The 20,789-nt window shown below is 44.6% G+C and overlaps 1 protein-coding gene across 1 annotated transcript; it reads left to right on the top strand.

Annotated features, from left to right (window-relative positions):
• The first annotated feature begins 2,734 nt into the window (after window positions 1-2,734).
• Window positions 2,735-19,414, top strand: LOC129327888 (vomeronasal type-2 receptor 26-like). Its single transcript, XM_054976635.1, has 4 exons — window positions 2,735-2,998; window positions 14,078-14,305; window positions 17,494-17,620; window positions 18,504-19,414. Exons 1-4 carry the CDS (start codon window positions 2,735-2,737, stop codon window positions 19,412-19,414), a joined length of 1,530 nt encoding a protein of 509 aa, XP_054832610.1.
• The last annotated feature ends 1,375 nt before the right edge of the window (window positions 19,415-20,789 follow it).

Raw genomic sequence — 20,789 nt, 5'->3', positions numbered from 1 at the left:
CTTGAATATCCCCCCTTTCAGATCTAAAGCCACGGCGCTAATGCTGGAGTCTCCGCTGCCTTGATTTTGTAAAGGGGGGGGGGGTTTGGATTCTCTGAACTAGGTGGGCCTGTAGTTGAGGGGCTGACACGAGGGAGGGGTCTTTGGGGATCAGATGCAGAATGCCAGCGCTGGTTCTGGTGGTATTGCTGCTGCCTCACAATGTCATTTGTGGGATGCTGAAAGGAAAATGCCCATTGAACTTGATCAAGGATTTAAATGAACCGCGGAATTATTACAGGCCAGGAGACCTCCTCATTGGTGGAATCCTATGTCTTAAGTATCCTACTCTGCAACCATTCACCTTTAAAGAGCCTCCCCTTACCAGAATTAAGACGTAAGCAATTTCTGCTGTTGATTGAATGCAAACTCCGCTTGATTCTGGTTTTAAAGTGCCTTTTCTTGGTAAATCAGTCCCTTTATGGCTTTTTTTTAATTTTGAAGAATATGCTCAGGCTCAGGCTGTATGAGCAGCAAGATCCCACCTTGTATGCAGTCGGCCATGCCACAAGTTCTCTGGGTTGCTGTGATCCCTTTCGATCTGTTAAACATTAGGAAAGAATGCAGGCAGGCATGTATTCTTTTGTGTAAAGACTGACAGGACTGTCCAGTGTAGAAAATGGAAGGGCATTGCTGAGTCTAACTAATGTGTGGTGAACCCTGGTGGGGTTTTCAGGGCAAGAGACTATCAGAGGTGGTTTGCCATTGCCTGCCTCTGCACCCTTGGTCTTATTTGGTGGTCTCCCATCCAATTACTAACCAAGGCCAACCCTGCTTAGCTTGTGAGATCTAACGAGATCAGGCTCACCTGGGCTATCCAGATCATGGAAGACAAAATAAAAAATGGACATAAATCTCATGTCTGAAGAAAGGAGCCCCGACTCTTGGAAGCTTACAGCCTGAAAATCATGTTGGTATCTAAGGTGCCACTGGACTCAAATCCTGCTGGACATAAATTTGTCATTAAAAATCATGATGCTCAGCAAGCAGTGGGAGAACATTACAGAGGCAATGTAAGTAAGGGGGGAGACACACACACACACACACACAAAGAAAGAAAGAGAAAGAAAGAAAGAAAGAAAGAAAGAAAGACCTTTTTTTTTTTTTGCTTAGGGGCTGACATGATAGCCCAATGTAGGGAATGAAAGGGCATTGCTGAGTTTGACATCTAACATTGCACTGACATTGGATAAAATAATACATGGACATAAATCTCATGTCTGAAGAGGGGAACTCTAACTCTCAAAAGCTTGCACCCTGAAAATTATGTTCCTCTCTAAGATACCACTAGACTCAAATCCTACCGGACATAAATCTGTCATTAAAAATCATTATGCTGAACAACCAGTGGAAGAGCATTTTAATCTTCCGGGACATTTCATTGTTGCCCTAAAAGGACTGTCCTCAGATACAGAATCTTCAAGGGGCGATTATAGTCAGATTGTCCATGTATTCTTTTTGCAGAAGGACTGGCCAATTTGTCCAATGGAGGGACAGACCTCCTCCTATTGAAAGGCAAACGTTTTTTTATCTACAGACAGTGCCAGCCTTAAAAAACTTCTCATGCACGGTAATGCACTTCCTAACACGGACATGGACTCTGGGACCAGAGCCTACAATAAACCAAAATGCCAGCTCTGTCCCCATATTCACTCTAACAACACAATCACTGGACCTAATGAAGTTAGCCATGACGTTTTAGGTTCATTGATTTGTTCACCTTCTAATATTTTATATGCCATCAACTGCCAGCAATGCTCTTAAATCAATTGGACAAACCCATCAGACCCTAGGCAAAAAAGAATAAATTGACATAAGTCTTTCTTTAAAAATCACAACTCTCAAAAAACAGTGGGAGGATATTTTACTCTACCAGGACCTAGGGGTGGGGGGCAGTGTAAGTAATTTCTGGAGATGGTCTACTGGGACTCCACTTGGTCTGAGTTTCATTGACTCTCACAATTGTCCATCAGAAATCACTGACTGTCCAATGTCCTTATTTTGTGTTTTGGAGAATATTCTGTAGCTTTGGAGCAGCAAGACACCACCTTGCATGTGAACAGTAATTTCATTTTCTTCAGCCTGCTGAGATTGCTTTGAACTATTTTAGATGATAATACCTTAGCTTTTAAGCATGTTGAGACAACAATATTTTACAGCCCTTTTTTTAATTGCAAAAGACCTGTTCGACTGGAGCAAGAGGGAAATGATGCTTCTTGGGGAGTGGAAACTGTGGGGTGACATGCCATAGGGAGGTCTTGTTCCTGCTGTTCTTTATTTGCAGCCACACCAGCAACAGGGAAAGCACAAAATCCCATTCCCGTGTGAAATCCAGCACTGTCTTTTCAATGTCACTTGGAAGAAGACAGTCCACAAGCATCAAAGCTCTCTCTCTCTCATGATTGTTTATGCTTTTTCATGGTCCTTTGGAACACTGATTTGATTTGATTTGAGGTCTTTGGAAGTTGTGAGTTCCTCTCTCCAGCATTTACAAATACCAGTGAACTTTTCACTTGGTTCAAAGCTCTTCCTCTCGGCACAGAGACAGAGATACAATGAGTACAGTTCTTATAATGAAACCCAGACATGTTTGTTTCCTGACAAAGAAGCACACTTTTGATGGGATTCTTACAATGAATAGAACATAGGTGTTCTTCCTTTTGGTAGACCTGCACAGACGAAATATGCAGTTATCATGTCCTTCCTGCTCGCCATTCAGGAGATCAATCAGAATCCCGGGATCTTGCCCAACGTCACTCTGGGCTATGACATCTACGACAACTATTTCGATGCAAGGCTGACTTATGATGGAGTGTTAGACCTGCTCTTCTTTGGGAAGGAGAATATTCCAAACTACCACTGTGGAGGTCCAAAGAACCTGTTGGCAGTTCTTGAAGGGTCTGAGTCCCATATCCCCATCCAGATCTCCAGTCTACTGGGCGTCTACAAAATCCCACTGGTATGAACCGGGCCGGGGGAGGGGAGTTATCCTAGTTTTATTTGGGACAAACCTATGAGCCTTTCATCACTTAGGGCCAAGCTACAAGTGACGAATGACACTTGAATGGCAAGTGGATTAAGTGGAGTGCAAGTGAACAAGGAGAAATACACTTGCCGTTCAAGTGTCATTTGTCACTTGTAGCTTGGCCCTTAGTCAAGTTCCTGCAATGTTCTAGTGATCCTGGAATCCCTAAATTCTGGGCTTTCTATGTGATAACCAATACCTTGAACTGAGCACAGTAGCTGATAGGTAGCCAGTGCCGTAACTGCAGAAAGGGGGTGATGTTCATGCTCCTGATAGCAGTCATGCTGCAGAGCGGTCATGTAATCATGCTGCTTTCCCCAGGGCATTGAAGGAAGCCGTGGTGAGGCCTCTCTTTAAAAAGCCATCTTTGGACCCCACAGACCCATCCAGTTACCACCCAGTATCGAACCTCCCGTTCCTGGGAAAGGTGATTGAGCGGACGGAGATAGTGTTGGTCGCCCTCACAGATGATCTCTGCAGACACCTGGATCGAGGAGGGTCGGTGCTGTTGATATTGCTAGATCTCTCAGCGGCGTTCGACACGGTCGACCATGAGTTGTTGGCCCATCATCTCGCCGATGTGGGGATCCAACGGATGGCCTTGCAGTGGCTTGTCTCTTTTCTCCACAGTCGGGGATAGAGGGTAGCACTGGGGGAGACAGTGTCCATGCACCAGTCACTGGTATGTGGCGTCCTGCAGGGGGCGATACTCTCCCCCCATTGTTCAATCTTTATAAGCGCCCCCTCACCAAGCTGGTGCGGAGTTCTGGACTGGGTTGTCACCAGTATGCAGATGACACCAAGTTGTATCTGTTGATGGGTGCCCGACTTGGCTCTGCCCGGATGCCCTTCTGAGAGCTTTGGAGGCCGTGTCTGGTTGGGTGAAGCAGAGCAGACTGAAGGTGAACCTCGTGAAGATGGAGGTCCTGTACTTGGGCCCTGGGCTGTCAGATACGAGGTTCCATCTCCCAGCCTTTGGGAGAGCCCCATTGGTGCCCATCCCATTGGTTAAAAGTCTTGGTGTGGTCTTGGTTTCCTTCCTGTCTATGGACACCCAAGTCGCATCTGTTGCCCGGGCTGCTTTTTTCCACCTGCGGCAAGCCAGGCAACTTGCCCTCTACCTCTCAGCCAGGGACCTAACGACAGTGATCCATGCAACGGTCACCTCCAGGCTGGACTACTGTAACTCACTCTACGCAGGGCTTCCCTTGGGCCTGATCCGGAAACTACAACGGGTCCAGAATGCTGCTGCTCATGTCCTGATGGGTGTTCTATACAGGACACATATCACACCAATCCTACAGCAGCTTCACTGGCTCCCCATGGAATTCCGGATCCATTTCAAGGTGTTGGTTTTAACCTTTAAAGCCCTAAACGGATTGGGACAAGCATACCTGAGGGACCGTCTCTCCCTGTATGTGCCCCGGAAAGCGCTTTGTTCAGTGGGTAAGAACTTACTGGTGATCCCTAGCCCTAGGGAGGCTCGTTTGGCCTCTACCAGGGCCAGGGCCTTTTCAGTCCTGGCCCCAACCTGGTGGAACTCTCTGTCTGAGGACACTTGGGCCTGCCAGGATCTTGTATCATTTCAGCGGGCCTGCAAGACGGAGATGTTCCACTAGGCTTATCGTTGAGGCCAGCGTCAGGACCATCATTGAGCCTCCCACCGGTCTCCAGTATTCGAGTACAGCACGTGTGTCTGTCTATCTCCTCTTTGTATGCTGGGGGCAGGAATGTGTAGCCAACTATATCAGGTTTTTGTATATATATAATTTTAATTGCTGGATTTTATTGTAGAATCTGCTATGTAATTGCATTTTATGACTGTTGTACCTTGTCCTGAGCCCACTTGTGGGGAGGGCGGGTTAAACACCGAATAAACTAAACTAGAGTTTTGCACCAATTGGAGTCTCCTAGTTCATTTGGATGGGAGACTTACGTATAGTGCATTACAATAGTCAAGCCTTGATGTTACCATGGCATGGTTCCAGGCTAGAGTGAGGTTGTAAAAGGCTGCCTTAACTTATTTTTCTAGTAGTAGCACTGGATCCAGTATAGCCCCTAGGTTCTAAATCAAATCTGAACTCCATCAAAAATGTGGAGTGCAATGTCCTTCAAGATCTCTGCCTTCTCAACAAGATCCAAAATGAGATGGCTTGACTCAATCAAAGGAGCCACGTCCTCCAGTTTGCAGGATCTGCGCCAGCATGTTAATGATAGGATGCTTTGGAGGACTTTCATTCATAGGGTTGCCATAGGTCAGAGGTGGTTCAATAGCACATAACACACATACAATTACAATAATGGAGTGTTTCATCTCTCTCTCTCTCTCTCTTGACTTGACTGGTCTCTTCTCTCTGCTGTGTTTTCCTAATAAGGATATAAAGCTGTGTTCCTTAGGGGGAGGGGGAGAGAGCCTCTCAGTCTTCTTGAGTGACTGCAGATTTTAAGCACTAAGATTACATAGATGAGTGAGGTAGTTAAAAAAAAACTGAAGCATATGAGATGGGATTTTGAATAAGAGAAGAGTTGGGTTTGCATTCTGTATGGTGCTTCTTTGTACAGAATCCTCGGAATGAGAGAGAGAGAGCTCATTTGCAAGTTTTCTTGTACCAAAGTACAGTATACTGTTTTATAATATTTCTTACTTTCTTAGCCTTCTTCTTCAACATAGTTTATTCTGCCCTGTTCGTTCTGAAGCATTTTTCTCCCCCAGCCCTGCTCGCTTCCCTTCTTTATTATCTACCTTACATCTATCTTGCTCTCAACTGCTACTTCTAACTGTTGGGAGGCCATTTTTATTGCTTACTTAAGGAGTTACTTAAGGAGGGAGATACATATATTTATTATAATTAATAATTGGTTATCCAAAATAAATTTAATGGCTTGCAGCATAGGGTTGCATGCTAGTAGAGTAATCAGCTCTGATTTTAAATGTGCTACAATAAGGGTGGATAAACCAGCTTGGAAGCAGCCGCTAGGGTTAACTTTAACAGCTGGGAGAGAGTAAGATTTAAACCCTTCCACAGGCACTTGTGATTGAGATCAAGTTTCCTGAAAGCGTACAATATCAAAGCCTTTGACGTAATCTAAAAAATCGCCATCCCTAGACTTACTCTTCCATCTCGCTATATTCCAAGACAAGATCTTAATTGTCGGTGGGGGAGGGGAGTTTGGGAGTCAGTCAGTAAGTTGTTCTTGTTTATTATTAGCATCAACGTGAACAAAACAGTTAGCAGGGCCTCTTGGTTTATCCTTTGATTCAAGTGGCAAGGTTGTCTGTTCTTGTTTATCTCCCCACTCTGTGGCCGTCATCAGTCAGCGAAAAGGGCAGGTGGACAATAGCCCATTTTGGGCACCCCATGGATGTTCTAGGCTCCTGGAAAGAATCAGTTGTGATAGTTGGCTCCTTCTTTGTTGTCCCCTGGGAAAGTTCTGAAATGTTTTCACATAGCCTTGCTCTGACAACTTCCAGTCTGTCTGTAATCATTATTTGTTCAGCAGTTGACAAATCCATAAAGGAGTCTAACAACTTTCTTTCTAAGAAGTTATTGTCCATATGGAGGTCTTTTTTAGAGGATGTTAGTTGATTTGGCAGAGCCTTTGGCTGTGATCATTCAGTTTTGCTCCCTCTTTTATAGGTAGAAGCAGATTCAAATCTAACCCATTGTTTAATTTAATTTAATTTATTAGATTTATATTCCGCCCTCCCTACACCAGCAGGCTCAGGGTGGACCGAAATCTATACACACATTTAAAATTACATCAGATAATTCATACAATTTAAAACTACAAATTATAAAACATCCAAGGTTAAAACACACACACACACACACGCACACACACACACATATATATATATATATATACACACATATACACAGCGGCACAATAAAATAACTATATATAGAGAGAGAGAGAGTTATTACCAGTTATTACTAGACATGGGCATGAATGGAAAAAAAACCCTGAACATCCTGTTCATCGTTCGGTGCCATCCACAAACAACGAACAACAAACAACGAACATGAACAAACATGAACTGTTCCCGGACATGTTCGTTGTTTGTGGGGGCCAGAACCAACCCCTCTCACTTAGCCCCCCTCCCCTCAAACCCACTTACCTTTCCCTTTAAAGATCCCTTTAAACTATCAGCTGGTAGGTGGCAGGGGGGATTCCCCCCTGCTGCCTGCCAGCTGATAGTTTAAAGGGCCCTTTCCTGCCACGTGCAAGGGGCAGGAACCTTTAAACACCCCACAAAGTGACGTTCCCAATGTCCAATACCAACCAAATTTGCAGGGGACATAGTCCTCACCGTCCTCTGAAGACCCCCCCCCCAAGTTTCAGAGAGATTGCACCCCAGGAAAGGCATGATCCACGGGTCTCCCTGTTGGCTGTCATTTTCTCTTCACAGTGGCAAAAAAGGGACTCTCTGCTGGAAGTACTTTGAAGGATTAAAGCCAGAAGGAAAGCCAGAAGGAGTTCAGACAGAGTTCAGCCCCTCCTTGCCTCCAGTTGCCAAGGGGATTGATTGCAGCAGGTGCCAGACTGTCTGGCTTGCGGAACGGCTGCCGAAGGCAATGAATGAGGCAAAAACAGCAGGGAGGAACCCGGATAGTAATGGCTAGAAGCAACAAGTCCGGGAATAAACCGTTAGCCAGCAAATAAATTGTATAATATTCTTTTTTTAAATAAGTGCAAAGTGCAAAAGTGCAAAAAGTGTCTTAATAAATATACAGTTTCAATAAATACAATTAATCAAAGTCCTTTTCCTATGTCCAAGTCGTCATGGTAAACACTTGTATCCAGCAAAACTGTAGTAAACGCCGCAATGGGCTCACTCCTAAAAATCACAGAGCTGAGGGAAGAGGTGATTCCAGTCCAATCCAAGTTACAGTAATATCCAAGAATGTGCCGATGGGATTATGCAGGCATCCTATACAATTCCCGTTGTATACAACTTCCTCTGGGCACAATTCCTATACAACTTCCTCTGGGCACAATTAAAGCTGGAAAATCACCCTTTTACTAGTTGCTCTAAAGTGACTGCCATCAATGCTCCTTTTTATCAATCCATAACGAACATATATCAAATGACATGGACGTTCGTGAGGATGGGGCCTCACGAACAGCTTATTCGAGAACAGCAGATTAGGCTGTTAGTTGGTTTTTTCTGTTCGTAATGCTCTTAGTGCCCATGTCTAGTTATTACCAGTGATGGCATCAGGTAACAGTGGTTCTAAAATTATGTTGGTAAAGACACGATCTGAGAAAATTCCCTTGGTTCTTAGAAAATCTTTCTTGGACAACAGTAGTTTGGGGTGTTTAGAACTTCTAACGGTCAATAAAGGAGGATTGTTTAAAGGTTCCACAGATTTCAAGTCTACATATTCAATTTGAAACCCAAAAAGTTCTTTTATGTGCCTCTTGACCAAGAGGGAGTGACATCTTTGAATTTGCAGATAGTAAGACATACCTTATGTGGCTACTAGACCAGCTGACAGGAGGCTTTGGATTCTCATCTTTGTTGCTGAGAAAGAATACTGCTTGGCTTCAAGAGACACCTTTTGGCCTGGGGACAACTGATGAGATGGAATCACTTAGTGGGGCTGGTCTGTGTGGGCTAATAGCCCTGGAGGTAACATTGTTGTCACATAAGTTGGATATCATTCTGGAGATATCCTCCACTTTGGAATGTAGCAGTTGGAGTCCACAGCTTTTGCAGTCCGGAGAAATAAATCCAATGAGGCATCACTTGCAGCAGTGAAATTTTCATCCTGCCTTAGGGGGCTGAGTCATCTATGTCTTTTACTGTTGTTTAAGAGCCAAGCTACAAGTGACGCCTGACACAGGTTGGAAACTTGTCTGCTTCCCTCAAGTTTTGATGGGAAATGTAGGCATCCTGGTTTTACAGCTTGGCTCTCCATTACAGCTGCAAGACCAGGATGCCTACATTTCCCATCAAAACTTGAGGGAAGCTGACAAGTGACCAACCTGAATCAGGCATCACTTGTAGCTTGGCTCTCAGGGTTAGTGTCTGGAGGGATATCTCCTAGGCTAGTATCAAGGCTTCTGCCAGTGGAAAGTAACGATTAGATAATGGAATTGGAACGGACTGCCGAAGCAAAGTATTAGGTGTCAGAAAGCAGTCACTGATCTTTGATTGCTTAGAAGCATGAGGTAATATCTGAGCCTCTCACATGTTTGTGTGACCTCATTATCTCTAGTCACCAGGTATTAAAATGCACAGTGTTCTGGAATAAACAATTTATGGCCAATCAGTCTCAGTGTCTAAAAGAGATTCTTCGAAGGACAGTTCAATTCATGATTTCGAGCTCCAAGGAAAGCTTCCCATTTCTCTATCTCTTCCTCAAAAGTACAAAGTAGGTCAGAACGTCTGACTGCTTCAGAAGGCTCCCGAGCATTATCACAAACAAATTCCACCAAGATAGAAGTTGGCAAATTGCCTGGCTGCACAGCTGAGGAAAAATAAATAGTAAAAGCCCTCTGGATGAGATAAAAGTGAATAGAAGTTAAAAGATGTTGTTTATAAAACTTTAATTAAAAACCTTAAGAATGGAGCTTCACTCAACTGCAGCCACCACCCAACCAGAACTGGAAGTCTATCACCCGGGGGCATATAAGGAAGGGCCATGAGAGACCAGCACTGGCTCATCCCTTCATGCCCCAATCTGCATACAAAGCTCAAGTGGTGGCCTTCACACATCCCAAGATCCCAGTGACATCCACCATGATCCTTGGTTCCATAAATAGATCAGAGGGTGCACTGGACATATTACAACCAGCATTCACACTGGAGTTTCTCAGCAAGAAACTTTGCAGAAGTGTCACAACAAATTATTACTTCCTGGAAATTCAAAGGCTCAGACATGTGAGTCCACAAGTGCTAATATACCTTAAACAACTGAGCTGGCAGCAAACTTGAGGAACAAGATTACTCTGTTATAGTCACCGCAGCCTTGTAGGTCTTCCAGTTAGCTCTACAGCAAGCTCTTCAGATTCAGTTCCAGTTTTCTGTCACTGTAACCTCAGGTGTTTCTCAGCCCTTTTCAGGTCACCCAGCTCCGCAGTAAACCTAGCTGCTGGATTCTGCCTTAGGGAGAGGCGATATATCATATCAGCCATATCAATACTTCCTCGTAGCAAGATAACACCCTGGCCACAGCAGAACTCTTACTTAGGATCCTAAAGTCCCCCACAGCATCCTAGAATATAGTCATATGTCACTCTGTTCCTTGAGGACATAGCAGTTGGACACATGCAAGATTGCAAGGAGGAAAACCAACTCAGAGTAGAAAATATTCTTGATTGGTTAGGAGAGAGTAACTCCCATACCCCGGGAGTTTGTGGTCCATATGTGGACCATATGTGGTCCACATGGCATGGGAGAAAAAATAAAGAGTGGGATTTTGCCTTCATGCAAGCTAGGGATACTGGGGAGGGATTCTATACATTGCACTTTTCATATGTAGGACATCATGAGGCATTAAATGAGTATAAGGATTTGAAACTGAGTTTATCCTGGGAGCGTATTTTACAAGTGGTGTTTTGTGAGCAGCCAAGAGTATATTTTAGTACAAAAATGTAAACCATAGACATTATGCAAATAAAGAAATTGATCTGGGATGCTTTTTTGGTCAAGGTTTCGTTCCTGATACTGGACAACCTCGTTCAGATTCACACAGACCCTGCACGGTAGACAAAATGTAAGCCAAGCACAGAAGTGCTCTTTCTTTTTTGCCAATAACACAACAAATCCTTCAAGCAGTACATGGGCTTCTTTCCATCGCAAGAACTGGGATTTTGCTCCAATCTCTTCCCTTCCTTTCTAGGTCAGTTATGGGCTCGTTTCCCACATTCCTCATGACTCAGCTCAGTTTCCTTTTCTCTACCGAAAGTTTCCAAAACAGGAACAACAATACTTCGCAATCGTCAAACTGCTCCTGCATTTCCAGTGGACATGGATTGGTCTCATTGCACCAGATACTGATAATGGAGGACAATTCCTGAAAATCTTCCCCCCTCTGGCCAGCGAGAGTGGCGTTTGTGTTGCCTTCTCATTGAGCATCAGAGCAACAGACCGTGAAGCAAATATAAAAAATACATTCCTGTCAACTGCTGCATTTCGCTTGTGGAGAAAAGTCCATGTATTTGTTTATTTTGGGGAGACAGCCTTTTTTTCATTGATACCACAGAACATGCATAGAGCAGCTGAGGAGCAGATCAAGCCCCCCGTGGCCAAAATCTGGATCACCACCGCTTTGTGTGACCTCACCACCCACATGTATTATATACTTTCACGTACTCATCCCATGCATAGATTTTTTTCTTTCTCCATGCAGACAAACAAAAGGTTAAATGTGGACATGAATGTGATAGTTGATAGTATTAACTTTTGGAAGAAAGCATTTTATTGTTTCTATTCAAAGCCTTTGTTGACTGTGAAAGGCCAAGTAAGATGCAGAGAGAGAGAAAATCAGGAGACCCTTTCCCAAGACATGATGGAAACTACCCTGTCTCTAGACAGCTACAACTCTTTCAATGCTGTCCAGACTGTGGCTCGGGCCTTACATGCCGCATATTCATCAGGATCCAAGCACACATTATCCAGGGGCAGGATGGACCTCCAGAGGATACGCCCGCAGCAGGTATTCCTTTCCCTTCTGGAGTACCTTAATGAATAATAATGTGGTTTTAAGTCACAACCGACTCATGGCGATCCCTACCTTGGGGTGTTCTGTTACCAGGAATGGCTCCTTGCAAGTGTGTGTGTGGGGGGGAGCTAGTGGCAAGGAGGAAGGCTATGCAAGAGGGCTAACAAGCGAGATCTCCGCCAATATTTACGGGTTCCCTCCCCAAGGATACTAATGAGACTAGTCATAGATCCAGCGGAGTTAATGAGACTAGTGTTCTTGAATTAAAGACTAATTTTATTTAAAGGGGAAAACTCATGTATACACAAAAAAATGGTTCACAGCACACAAGATTCCTAAGAAAAGCAGGGTTGAAAGATTTGAGGGTTTGGGGGCGATAACTGCCTATTCATGAAGTGGATTAGTTAGTAGTCAAATGGCCAGTGTTCTGGACCAGGAGAGACTTAGGGAAAGCAGCTCTAAAGGTACAGTGTTTGGATCCAGGAAAGTGTGACAGTTTGAATGGGGCAAAGCCCTGGTTCTTAAAGGGCAAAACATGTCCTGAGGCTGCGGAGCCTCCTCAGCCATTGGGACAAAGATCATAAAGGACTGACAAAAGTTTGATTACCTTTGATTGGTGCCACCAGGGTATGACAGTAGAAATGCATAGTGTCTCCTGGTGCTTCAGAAAGAAGCAGTTTGCTAATTACTGTTCCCGGAGCTAAATTGATGAATTTAGATTTTGACTGCATGTTCCCAGGGAGAAATTAGAAGCTTATCAGAGCAGATTTATGGTCCTTGCTTTTAGGATAGGATTCAATCACAGAAGGAGAGGAGATTGGAATGTGCTAAGTGGGGTGATTCAGCAAGAACCTTTCTTGTCACGGCTGCATGTTCGCAGCATGGAGGGGCAGTAAGCCAGTCATGCCCAGTCCTTGGCATTCGAATTGGCATTCCATTCATGACTCAATCTCCCAGGTGGGATTCAGCAAGGCTTTGCTCAGCTGGCTGGAATTTCCCTAATGCAGTAATACCCAAACTCCTGAGAAAGAGCAAGGCTTTAGGATGATTGGATTAAGTCTTCATCCTCCTCTACCCTGCTGCCTCATTCTTCTACCTCCTCCGGGTTATGCTTTATTTACAGTGGAATCACCGTCCAATCAGTTCTAATCTGAACTGGCCCCTGTGTGCCTCTTCAAGTAAGAAAAAAGGGTGCACATGGATGTTCAGTAGGGGGGTAATCTCTGGTTTAATTCCTCTTTTCACGTAATTCTAAGAAGCAACGTTTTTGTGGCAGATGATGCTTTGCCCTTCTTTCCTTCATGTAGACCCTGCCATGTCTTCCCAACAGATGAAAGATGCTGACCATTTTTATCAACCATGCATTGTGGCCATAACAGTGCCTCCTAGTTGTTTTTGCACCTCCGGTCAGCTGAATATCTTGTTATCCAAATCCCCTAATGGTGCAGTAGAGATCCTGAATTGCTGCCTGACAGCTGTGGTCAAACGGCTGAAAGCAAACAAAATGAAACTGAACCCAGACAAGACAGAAATGATGCTGGTTGGAAAGTGGAAAGTTTCAAGGACATTTTGCTGCCCACTTTTGATGGAGTTCACTTGACCCATGCAGGCTTGGTTGAAAGCCTAGGGGTTATACTACACCCAGCACTGCTTCCAGAGAAGCAAATAAATGCAGCTGCAGAAAAGGCAGCCTAACTCAGATTAGCCTAGAAGATGGCCCCTTACCTCAACATGTCTGAGAGAGAGAGTCCTTCGACATGAGACGTCTTATACAAGAATGCTCAAATGTAGGGAGACACAATGTAAGCCAGAAAGCATACTCAATTTCAACTCTCTACAGAGCTGGCAAAGATCGCTTCTCAAAGGGTTTGTTAATTTCTTCTTCGCCTACCCAAAGACTCTGTCAATTTCACCTGCCCTTCAGGGGTCAAAGAGGAAATTAACAAACCCTCTGAGGAGAAAATTTTGCAGTCTCTGTAGAGAGGTGAAATTGACAGAGCCTTTGGCTCTCTCTTTTTAAACTAAGCTTGAATGTTCTCATATAAGATGTCTTGGGTAGAGACACTCAGAGAGAGTGAGAGAGGATGGATGAGATGGATGGATATATGGGCAAAACTATTGTTTATCCAGAAGATGTGGCATACGTCACAAGACATACATGAATGTTCCCATGCACTCCGATCATCTTTCACCATCATGGGGCCCCTATTTGGGTGGAGATGTGGCTTATAAATATTTTAAATCCATAAATAATAAAAAGATTAGAGATCCAAATAATCTGGGTTGAGTTGTACCCATGGCTCCTAGTTTCTAATTGCCTGACCTTTCACTTCCATTCCAGCTCCGCACTTTCCGGAGGAACATCTATCTTTTTAACACTTCTGTAGGTGATGCAGATTGCAATGAGAATGGAGATGTTCTGATGAATTTTGATATCTTGAAATGGATTATTTTCCCCAATGGGTCTGTTGTTGGAGTGAAAGTGGGGAGCGTAGAGAGACAGGCATCCCCAGACCTCAAGTTCACCATCGAACAGGATGTCTTTCTGTTCCCCAAGAGTTTAAACCAGGTGAGGAAATATATTGCTTTCGTTTTATTCCATTTAGTAGCAACCAAGTCTGTTTAAAAAAAAAACAGGCTCTAGAAAACAAAGCGCCCTCTGGAGGGACAGGCTGCCTCATCTAGGCTTCCTGACGCCACGGCGCCCTTTGGAGGACTCACCAGAATAAAAAGTGAATCGTCACTAATACGGCTTGTCTTTTATGTAATAGAATCATTTGTTAAGATTTAATAATCAACTGGATACTACAAGTGAAAAAAATGAATGAATGAATGAATGAATGGGTTTATTTTATACACCATCTCTCTTTACAAATAGGACACAAATCAACTCCTGATTCTTACTCATTCAATTTACAAACTTATACTACAGGGAATGTAATTGGAATAACAACAAGTGATTTCAGAGTTGCAGATTTTAACTTTAAATCATAGTAGTGGAAGCTGCAACCTCCAGACCGGGAGGCTCCCAATCCTCAAACCCAGGTGGCATCAGATCAACCATTCCAGATGTCCTCCATTGTAGCCCAGCAAGTGTCTTTAAGCCACGCGTGGACACTTTTATAGCCCATTGAGCGATACCAGGGTCACCCCCTGGCCTGCATCTCTCCTGCCTTCTGAAACAAGGAGGGAGACAGAAACACCACACCACCTCATTTTTTGTTTTGTTTCAGAAGACAACTGAGTTGGGTTTTTTTCCTATCCTCAAATACCTTTTGCATTCCTTTCAGTGTGCACTTTTCCTAGAATAGGCATAATGATTTTCTTGTAGATGCTCACTTGCCCCAAGGTCACAGCCACGAAGAAGGGGACGTATGCCTCTCTTGCCCCTTTTGGTCATGGGCATTTTCCTCTTCTCCACCCTTTCTGCTCAACCAACTACTCCAGATTCTGCAATCCCAGTCCTTTATTGATACTACAAACTTAAAAAAAGACTCCAGTAAACAACACAATTTGCAGAATGATGAGTTATTCTGCCAATGCCCTCAGCTCGGCAATGTACAATAATCTATTTAAATTTCACATGTGGAGTCCATCTCTAAAATGCCCCTCCACCTTCAGCATCCATAAGGCTACCATGGAGGAGGAGATTTTTTTATTACACCCCAGGGGACACTCGACCCCAGCAATTCCAGTTTATTGCATGCTTCTTCCCAGAAAGGCAATGGACATTGCTAACTGGGACCCATCAGTAGCTTCCTTTGGACAGACCAGCCTGTAGTTCCACAGGAACAAATAACCTGTGATAAATTCCATAGCTAGCTAGATTTGGAGTTCTCACTACCAGGGGGCTACTAGCCAAGCCACCTTACTTGGTTCTGAAGGCCTGCCCCGCCCCCAGGTAAGGGCAACACACTTTTTCAAAAGGTCCTCTCCTTTTCTTTTTACCCCAACAATTATCCATGTATACAACCCATTTTTTGGATATCTTTTTGCATGGCTCACCCAATCTGGTTTTTCATTGTGAAAACATTTTCCTTTTAGTCTTTTTTTGCCCTTTTTCTCTTTATGCTTTTGGGGCATGCCACCTGATTTGCATAACCAAAATGCTTTACAATAGCATGAGCCCCCGAATCCCCCAGCCCCCGATCTCCCTGCCTAATCCCACCAACACCTTTTTTCTCCCACTAATAATAATAACAACAACAACATTTGATTTATATACCGCCCTTCAGGACAACTTAATACCTAGTCAGAGTGGTTTACAAAATATGTCATTATTATCCCCACAACAAAACACCCTGTGAGGTGGGTGGGGCTGAGAGAGCTCCAGAGAGCCGTGACTAGCCCAAGGTTGCCCAGCTGGCTTCAAGTAGAGGAGTAGAGAATCAAAACCGGCTCTCCAGATTAGAGTCCCGTGCTCTTAACCACTATACCAAACTGGATCTCTAATCAAGGCTATTCAACACATCTGATAACCTCCCTATCTGATAGTTACCGGGCCATCGAGCAGTATTTTTACCTATATCTAGCTCAAGATAGTCATAGCACACCTTTCCCAACTTAGTCCTACCTCCAGACAAGCAATTCAGCCATTTATGAAGATTTTCCTCAGGCCTTAGAGGCAGGAGGCTTTGACTTAGATTGCTGGCATCTCTGACTTCTCATCCCTGGCCCTGCCTGGGTGTGTTCACTCCACCAACTTGGCTGTGCTCTGTGAGGAAGGCGTTGTTGTGAGTGTCGTCTGCGAAGGTAAGGGGTTGGCTGGGGATTCCTAGCTGCTCCTTGTCCTTTTGGTGATGTAGCTGCTGCATCTCCTGCTAGCCTGGAGGTCCTGAGTCCATCTGAGCTGTTCAATTCCCTCTCTGGGAAGGTGAGCCTCTGCTGGACAGGTGCCAGCCCTTGGCCCTCGCTGGAGCCCACTCGCCTCTCTCTTCCTCTGTCCTTCTGCTTCCCTCCCTTTGCCTCACACCTCACTTGAACTCCCAGTCCCTCCTTGCTACCACCACCCTGTTCTTTACTGGCAGCCTCCCTTTTACTGTAGGAACCCCACTAAAACTGCAATAGAGGTTGGCATTTCAGATTAAGATCTGAGAGACCCAGGATCGAATTCCCAGTCTGCCACGGTTCTTACTAGGTGACCACGGACTAATCATGCACAGCCTAACCTACCTCACAGGGTTGTTTTGAGGAGAAATCAGAGGGCAGGAGCATGATGTGAGTCACTTTGGGTCCCCATTGTGGAGAAAGATGGGCTATAAGTAAAGTATGTAAATACTAAATATAACTGAAGATGGGGGAAAGATAAACTATAGGATCATAGGGTGGTGGGTGGGAAGGAGAGAAGGGAGCGGGAAAGGGAAGAGGCTTCAGGGAAGGGAAACAGGAAATAGGGGGGGGAGGAAAATGAGATGCGCGACCAAGTCCTTGCATGTCAAATACTTCTGATATGCAGAGATTCATGTCCTAACCCATCATTAGCCTCCTCATCCCATCCAGAATTACCCATTCCTCTCATTTATTACTTCCGGTCTTTGATCCTTTCTTTGCCGACTTTGGTGTTATGGAGAAGCAGTGGAAATCAGTGTCCCATTCATGCAGTTCTGCAAAGCACATCCCTCAATACAGGGCCTGAAGTCAGCAGTACCAAAGCAGGATTGGAAGTCCTGTTGAGACTTCTCTGAATATGGCACATTTGCAACAATAAAAATTCTAATCTGTGGTTTCTCAACTGCTGTTGTTTGCCTTTCTGGTTAGCCCGTGCCCCGTTCCAGGTGTACCGAGAGCTGTCAGCCTGGATATGCCAAGAAGGCTCAGGAAGGGAAGCCATTTTGCTGCTATGACTGTGATCCATGCCCAGAAGGGACAATCTCCACCCAGGAAGGTGGGTGACACCAAATAAATTTCATAGCAGGAGGTGGGAGGAGCAAAAATAAAGGATGTGACCAGTCTTTTCCACCCTTTGCTCTTCTGTCTGTCACTACAACATGTTTAATAATATATGAACCCCTGCTAGGACCAAGGTTGAGTTACCTAAATTGGAGAACTTAGCGGCATCTTCCTCGAGGATAGGAGGATGTGCTTTGTTTCTCCATAGAAAGACTTGCAAGACTTCTATTTCCCTTGTTAACAACCCACCTTGATTACTGCAGTGTTGTGTTCTTGGGGCTGTCCTTGAAGATTCCCTAAGAGATAACTGGGAAAAAGTCTTTTCACTGTTGCTGTCCTGTCTGTGGACTCTCAGCCGGTGACCACTTAGAGAAGATCTAGGTGCCACATCAAGACACTTCTATTCTCCCAGACTTTTAGTACTTTCCAAATGTTGTCTTATATTTATCAGATTTAGTGCTGGTTGTTCTTTTGCTATAGCACTTTTATTGTTTGTTATGTCTTCTATTGTTGCTAATACAATTCATCCTCCAGGACATATTTCTTAAATTTTAAGAACTTGAGCACCTCTGCTCCAATTCTTAGAAAGTAGAGAAGGTTCTGTTGTGATGTTTGTTGACAATAAGGAACTTTGTTCGCAGCTGCCAATTCTCTCAGCATGTTCTTGGATCCTGACCTCTTCCATCAGAAAATAAGAAGAGCTGTTCTGAATCAGACCAAAGGTCAATAGAGTTGTGTGCTATTTCACAGTGTCTGTCCAGAGAGCCCAGAGCATGTTTCTTAGATATACAGAATTATAGGCAAAAAATACATATTTACTGAATATTAGAACACCATTTATTGTAGATATAACTCAGGTATTCCTACTGTCTTTCCAGATGCAGAACATTGTGACAAATGCCCAGAAGACCAGCATCCAAACAAGGACCAAACTCGATGTGTCCCAAAGGCCATAACCTTCCTCTCCTATGAAGAACCTTTGGGGATCAGCCTAGCTGTCTTTCCTCTCTTCTTGTCCCTAATCACTGCTTTGGTTTTAGGACTCTTCATTAAATTCCTGGACACTCCTGTAGTCAAAGCCAACAACCGGGACCTCACCTACATTCTCCTGGTCTCCCTCCTGCTTTCCTTTCTCTCCTCCTTTCTGTTCATCGGCCAGCCAAGGAAGGTGACCTGCCTTCTCCGACAAACCACCTTCAGCATCATCTTTTCAGTTGCTGTCTCTTCTGTGTTGGCCAAAACCATCACTGTGGTGGTGGCCTTCATGGCCACTAAGCCAGGGAACAGGATGAGGAAATGGCTGGGGAAGAGTCTGGCCAACTCCATTGTCATTTCTTGTTCTGCTTTCCAAGTTGTCCTCTGTGCCCTCTGGCTGGGAATCTCTCCCCCCTTCAAAGAGTCTGACATGCACTCCCAGCCTGGACATATCACACTGCAATGCAATGAGGGCTCTGTCGCCATGTTTTATGGTGCCCTGGGCTACATGGGCTTCCTGGCTGCCATCTCTTTCACGGTGGCTTTTCTGGCCAGGAAGCTGCCTGGAGCCTTCAATGAAGCCAAACTGATCACCTTCAGCATGCTGGTGTTTTGCAGTGTCTGGATGTCTTTTGTGCCCACCTACCTGAGCACAAAGGGAAAATACATGGTAGCTGTGCAGGTTTTCTCCATCTTGGCCTCCAGTGCTGGGTTACTGGGCTGCATCTTCATCCCCAAGTGCTACATTATTATAATTCAGCCTAATCTTAATACGAAGGAGCATCTGATGAGGAAAGTGAATCAATTACATTGAATGTAAAGTGGAGGCGGCTCCTTGGTATATCCTGATGCACGTGCAACTATAACTCAGGAAGAAAGACTAACTCTTGAGGTGAAGCAATATTTACCCAATCTATCATATCTGTCTATCCTGAAATAATAATGATCCCAATCCCTTATAAGGACAATAAAGTAAAGAGACCACTGGCACCTTTAAGACTAACCAACTTTATTGTAGCATAAGCTTTCGAGAACCACACTTCTCTTGGTCAGACACATCTGATGAAGAGAACTGTGATTCTCAAAAGCTTATGCTACAATAAAGTTGGTTAGTCTTAAAGGTGCTACTGGTCTCTTTACTATTTTGTAGCTACAGACTAACGGGGCTAACTCCTCTGGATCAAGGACAATAAAAAGGATCCTGTAATCACCCAGTTGGTTTACTGTCTCTTTTAGGGAAGTTGTATGCCACACTTTGGAACATTTTTGTAGCTTTCATCAATTTTATTTTCACTCCTTATTCGCAGATTCCATAAAGAAGGGTTGGGTGGATCACACAAGAGCCCCAGTGATAGCAATAGTTGCAATCCTCAATTGCTGTAGGGAATGGATCACTCCACTCTGGGTAGTCTGTAGTTTGGAAAGCAGTTGCAGTTCCTGGAGAACTCCAGAGAATCTGAATTAGAGATGTGCACTCAAATATACTGGGTTTGAATACAGAAGGAAAAAATACATTGGCTGAATCCACACGTCTCAAGTTTTCCGCTTTTTTCCTACCCATTATTTGCTTCTCAGAGGGCTGTTCGCATACTCTTACCTGAATCCCGCCATTCTCTCGCGTTGGGTGGATCACTCAAGAATCCTGGTGATAGCAATAGTTGCAATTAGACATGGGCACAAACTGCATTATGAACCTCAAAAACCCACGAAAATGGCGATTGCGTGATCGTGACCCAGTGGTTCGTGATTGTCCTTGGCCAACAAACCAGCGGTCAGGAGAGGCCTGGTTCATTGTGTTCAGGCATGGTTTGGGAAGCCAGACACTCAGGTGCCAGCAATCTATTCCCCTGGCAACACAGCCAGTGGAATGCCTGAGCTCTGTCTGCCCTCCTTCTGTCACCCTGGAAACCCGAATGGAAGCCCAGCTTTCCTTGATCAGCAGGGCTTTCTTCCAACCACGGAGCTGCAAAGCAGTTACAAGTTGGGAGAAGACACCCAGGGGAGGGGGGGGAAGGGGGTGTTCTGTAGCCATGGGCACTCTAATCTCATCCCTGCAAACCCTGACAGGCAGCTCTGACAGCCAAACACAGAACTCCTGTGTTGCTGAATGGGACCCATGCTTATAAATAGCCGTGGTCTCCCAGGCTGGCTTTCACTTTCTGCGAGCAGTGGAGTGGGACAGAGCTCTT

The sequence above is a fragment of the Eublepharis macularius genome, chromosome 4 (assembly GCF_028583425.1).
Source record: "Eublepharis macularius isolate TG4126 chromosome 4, MPM_Emac_v1.0, whole genome shotgun sequence".
In the NCBI taxonomy this organism is placed as follows: Eukaryota; Metazoa; Chordata; class Lepidosauria; order Squamata; family Eublepharidae; genus Eublepharis; species Eublepharis macularius.
This window is presented reverse-complemented; position numbering and strand designations above follow the sequence as displayed.

What these genes read in the sequence shown, in the direction of transcription:
- LOC129327888 (XM_054976635.1), top strand. Translation starts at nt 2,735, where the DNA reads ATGTCCTTCCTGCTCGCCATTCAGGAGATCAATCAGAATCCCGGGATC. An exon ending in GCGTCTACAAAATCCCACTG is followed by an intron (nt 2,999 to 14,077) that starts GTATGAACCGGG and finishes CTTCCATTCCAG; the next exon opens with CTCCGCACTTTCCGGAGGAA. An exon ending in GACAATCTCCACCCAGGAAG is followed by an intron (nt 17,621 to 18,503) that starts GTGGGTGACACC and finishes CTGTCTTTCCAG; the next exon opens with ATGCAGAACATTGTGACAAA.